At 29.5% G+C, this 5,413-nt stretch overlaps 1 protein-coding gene across 1 annotated transcript in view; it reads left to right on the top strand.

Moving 5' to 3' along the window:
* The window catches only part of LOC105110689 (8-hydroxygeraniol dehydrogenase-like), a 9,653-nt gene extending 6,072 nt beyond the window's left edge, over positions 1 to 3,581 (top strand). The window contains exons 3-5 of the mRNA XM_011005792.1: positions 2,191 to 2,704; positions 2,837 to 2,990; positions 3,075 to 3,581. Of these exons, the coding sequence (XP_011004094.1) occupies positions 2,191 to 2,704; positions 2,837 to 2,990; positions 3,075 to 3,283 (877 nt within the window). The 3' untranslated portion in view covers positions 3,284 to 3,581. The remainder of the gene's footprint in view (positions 1 to 2,190; positions 2,705 to 2,836; positions 2,991 to 3,074) is intronic.
* Positions 3,582 to 5,413: the final 1,832 nt, after the last annotated feature.

A 5,413-nucleotide genomic window follows, 5' to 3' on the forward strand; every position in this document is an offset into this window, starting at 1 on the left:
CTAGTTTTAATGAACATCATGCTATGTTGAGCCGATTAGATCATTTCCATCGCTCATGAAGTGTGATGTCCGCTGCAGTGCTGGAATCAGCGAGTGCTGGTGGTTCGTCTTTCTTAATAACATAGTCTATGTCCATCCACCCTAAATGAAGAACTCTTTCCTTCCAGATCTTATATTTATCTCCCTTAAGTTTAGGGATATTATAACGAACATAAAAAATATTTGCAGGTTGTAAAATTGCATATAATTATAGATTACATGCTTAAGTTAAAACTAAGGCAATAAATATTTATGCTTTACCAATGTAAATCATGTTTAAATATCAAATCTAATGACATAAAAATGCCTGTGGGCTAAATTCTTAATTCAAGTAGATTCAATTATTCTTTATTATCAAATTATTTACTTAATTCATAATTCTAAAAGGATATATCATGATTATAATTTGATATATATTTTATCTTCGATTAAACTTTTATGATAAAACTATCAAGTTATTTACTTAATTCATAATTCCTGTAGGTAAGTTATGAATAACTTGATATTTTATCCTAATTAATGATATAAATATAATAAAAATTCATGTGGGATAAAATTTATTACATAAAGTATAATTAATTACAATTAATGTCTAATATTCTTTATGTGATTCTAATAATTCATAATATATAATTTTAATCAATTAAAAATATTGTGGCTATTCTCTAATTAATTTAAAATTATATGGATCGGTAGACATTAAATCGCTTAAGACTAACTTAATATTATGAATTGCATAATTTTAACTAACATGTTATTATTATGCACAAAATATTATCATAATATAAGCATAAATATGGCATAATCAAAACTATAATATTATGCATAACATTTAATTTAATACATAAAAATTGCATGTATTAATATAAAGCATAAATAATCAATTCATGTAAACTAAATACGAGCACAATAATTAAATTTGCATAATAATAATCTAAATTGCATATAATTGAATCAAATAAAAATTATAAGCACAACAATGTATTATCACAATTATTAACACAATTCCCAACATTTATAAAGTGGGAACTAAATGTCACTGTTTGTTAAAAATCAAAGTTGTGTGTTTTTTTTGGTTGTTTTAAGGCCATAAACAAAAATAAACAGAGCAACTTAATAAATCAAGGCAGAGATAAATTCTAGCTCTGATACCAAATGTAAAACTTAATTAATGATTATTTGATGTAGAATAATTATGTTTATAATAGAATCGTAAGTCTTAATAACAAGAAAACAATACCTCTAGTCATTGATGTTCTTCACGTATTTGCTGTTCTCTTTTATATATATTTGACACTTCTAAACTCTACTCATTCTATATAGATGGTGTAAAACTTAAGGTAATTAAGTTAGTGAGTATGGGGATCATATTTATTATATTATGAGTAGTTACAAGTAAAACACTTTAAGAGTTCATGAATATTACATCCTTAAAGTGAACCACTTAAAGAGTTTATAAATGTGAATGTTAAATTCTTAAAATGAATCACTTTAAAATCTCATAAATATAAAGGTTATAACGTTTAGAATGAACCACTTTAATAGTTCATAAGTGTGAAGGAGAGTTAGAGAATCGTTTATAATGACTCTACAAGAAATAGTCAACATGAACATCATTACCAAGCTTGAATTGCTTATTTGTTGGACGTATTGAGTATTTTTGTCAAATTTAATTTACCTGAATGATGTGGTGGTATATGATAGCTAGCTTACTTATATATTTATTTATGTGATCTAGTTATGGTAAGTATCCCAAGAAAATATAACAAGTTTTAGTTTGAAATTAGTAGTTTTTCAATTGAAAATATATTATTTTTCCAAATTTTTATTAATTTTTAATATTATCACATCAAAACTATTTAAAAATTATTAATTTATTATTTTTGAAAACAAAAAACAATTTAAAAATATTTTAAAAAACAGAATCCACGGCAAACATTCTCCTGACTTCACCTTCTTTTTTTCTTTGTTCATAATTAGTGTCGCCTCAACTTGGCAAGTGCTACTAAATTAAGCAGCACTCATCGGCGAATGAATTAACTAAGCTGGAAGTTTAATTTACGTGGACATTCAAACTAATGGTTTGATTTTTGCTAATCTAGATCAATAGCCTGTACTTTATGTTTCTAATACTGGAATGTTGGTCTGCAGGCATGAAATTGTGGGGGAAGTGACAGAAGTTGGGAGCAAGGTGAAAAAGGTTAATGTGGGAGACAAAGTAGGCGTGGGATGCTTGGTTGGTGCATGTCACTCCTGTGAGAGTTGTGCCAATGATCTTGAAAATTATTGTCCAAAAATGATCCTGACATACACCTCCATCTACCATGATGGAACCATCACTTACGGTGGCTACTCAGATCACATGGTCGCTAACGAACGCTACATCATTCGATTCCCCGATAACATGCCGCTTGACGGTGGCGCTCCTCTCCTTTGTGCCGGGATTACAGTGTATAGTCCCTTGAAATATTTTGGACTAGATGAACCCGGTAAGCATATCGGTATCGTTGGCTTAGGTGGACTTGGTCACGTGGCTGTCAAATTTGCCAAGGCCTTTGGATCTAAAGTGACAGTAATTAGTACCTCCCCTTCTAAGAAGGAGGAGGCTTTGAAGAATTTAGGTGCAGACTCATTTTTGGTTAGTCGTGACCAAGAGCAAATGCAGGTAACTTCATTTTCATTTCCCTTAAAATATCAAAAGATCTTCTATCTTGTTTAGATTGAGATAAGTTTATGTAAATTGTTTCGTTGAATCTCATATTTTACTTTAAGTTAGTTTTCATAATGGGATGTGCAGGCTGCTGCAGGAACATTAGATGGCATCATCGATACAGTTTCTGCAGTTCACCCCCTTTTGCCGTTGTTTGGATTGTTGAAGTCTCATGGGAAGCTTATCTTGGTGGGAGCACCAGAAAAGCCTCTCGAGCTTCCTGCCTTTTCTTTGATTGCTGGTCAGTATAAAACCTAATTATGTACATCTAGTTATTCAATTTAATAATTGTTAGCTTGCGGATACTAAGATGATGGGTAAACAGGAAGGAAGATAGTTGCCGGGAGTGGTATTGGAGGCATGAAAGAGACACAAGAGATGATTGATTTTGCAGCAAAACACAACATCACAGCAGATATCGAAGTTATTTCAACGGACTATCTTAATACGGCAATGGAACGTTTGGCTAAAAACGATGTCAGATACCGATTTGTCATTGACGTTGGCAAGACTTTGGCAGCTACGAAGCCCTAAGGAGAAGATCCCATGTTCTCGAACCCTTTATAAAATCTGATAACATGTGTTGTTGTCATGAATAAATAGATTATCTTTGGGACTTTGCTTTAATAAACGACTGAGTGTTCTTGAAAACTTAACATCGGCAATACCCTGGCAGCTACGAAACGCTATAGAATTGTTTGTAAGTTTGTTTCATTAGGCTGATACCATGCTCTCGAGTCCTTTGTAAGATCCGTTTATGGTTGTGTGAATGCTATGAACAGATAACATGTTTGCGGTTTCTCTTCAATAAATGACTGAATGTTACTGAAAACTACGGCGAGGTTTACCAAAGGAAACAGATTGATAAGCAGCTTTTATAAAGGCCCGATGGAGGCCTAATGTTGGATGTTTTATGTCAAGATTTTCATCTTCTGATCAAAATTGAAAAAGAAAAAAATTTGGGCAATTAGGATATAGAGTTAATAATATGTTTTTTTTTTAAGCATGCAAAAGTTAATTTTTAAGCATGTTGCTGTATTTATAAAATAAGGAGTTTTGTATATAGTGAAAATACAAGAAATATTTAAATTATTAATAATGATTGGTGAACGGTAATTAAAAGTTAATTTTTTAAGAGAGAAAAGGGAAAAGAAATAAATTAAGCTGCATTGCCCTTGTACCAAAAACCTTAATTTAAGTAACAAATAAATTCATACAAGATTGGAATAAATTGGGCATTTAGCATATAAAATGCAAATAAATAGCTAAATGATAATGAAGCAACAAGATTTAATATCATGGTTCATAAATGTAACATTTGACTAAATAGCATACTTTTCAGGTGCTGCGATTCATAATAATCATAACATTTAATTAATATCATGGTTCAGAAATATAATATTTGATTAAATATTGTGGTTAGGAATCGTGAGAAAATTATAATTGATGTTGTGGTTCTTAATCGTGATATTTAGTTAAATTCTTACAAATTGATTGATTGTTTCATAGTAATAAGTTAATCTAGGAAACCAGTTGAAATTGAGAAATAGAGATAAGTTTCTATATAAATAGTAAATTTTGAAAATTTTAATTGTAGTTTGTTTTTTAGTTTACAAGTTAGACAAATATATATATATTTTTTTTGCGTAAAACATATTTGGACAAGATGTTCAAAAAAATCATAGTTTTTTTTTTTCCAAATCAGTTGACCATTTCCAACCACTAGATAAACTAGTCCATCAGTTAAGTAAGAGAATTAGTAATGAGGCTACTGCATCTTCTGCCACAAATGTTTTCAATATCTAAATCTAACAAAAGAAATGTATTTTTTATGAGTTTTATTATTTACTTTTTTAATCTCATATTTAATATAGTTAATGATTTTAGAGAGTTAAAAATTCTATAATTCTAAAAACAATTAAATAGATTTTCTTTCCATATAGAAAGTATATCCAAAATTTTATCCCATTTTAAAAACTTGCAAAGAACCACAACCAAACTCAATAAATTCACACCAACCTGAATAATTTCACATTTCACAATCACAATTAGCTCAAAAATAAATAAACACACACACATGCAAAATAAATCTAAAATACTTCAATAATACAAGTTATTGAAATCTTAAAATATATAAATATAACTCATCTATCTATCTATATCTATGTTGTCTACTTAAGGATCCATACAAGTTAGTAGCACAACTGAATCCAAATCCTGTATAGTAGCATGACTAGATCTAGATCATGTACCTATCTGAATGATTTTGTCATCTGCTACAACATTATCAAGAGTTAACCTTTTTTTAAAGGTACGAAGTATGAAGTCCAGTGCAGCAAACATTTAACCACTAGAATGTATAGGTGTAAACTTTCATTTTATTTATTAATATTACGAAGCACAAATGTGGTTTCTTGACATTTTCGTAGCAAAAAACCAACCTAATATTAATAAAACATTCATGTAAAATTAAAATATCAATACATAAAACTCAATGTTTAACATCTATTAATTATTAAAAAACTTGATTACTTATGTGATTTTGAATCTGTTATGCATGTTGCTTATACTGCATGTATCCCAATAGAGAAACCTACTTAGGATCTAGAGCAATGATCCGACATGTGATACTTATGTACTAAATCAAATACTCCTAATTTGTAA

This window comes from Populus euphratica, unplaced genomic scaffold (genome assembly GCF_000495115.2).
Source record: "Populus euphratica unplaced genomic scaffold, PopEup_1.0 scaffold259.1, whole genome shotgun sequence".
In the NCBI taxonomy this organism is placed as follows: Eukaryota; Viridiplantae; Streptophyta; class Magnoliopsida; order Malpighiales; family Salicaceae; genus Populus; species Populus euphratica.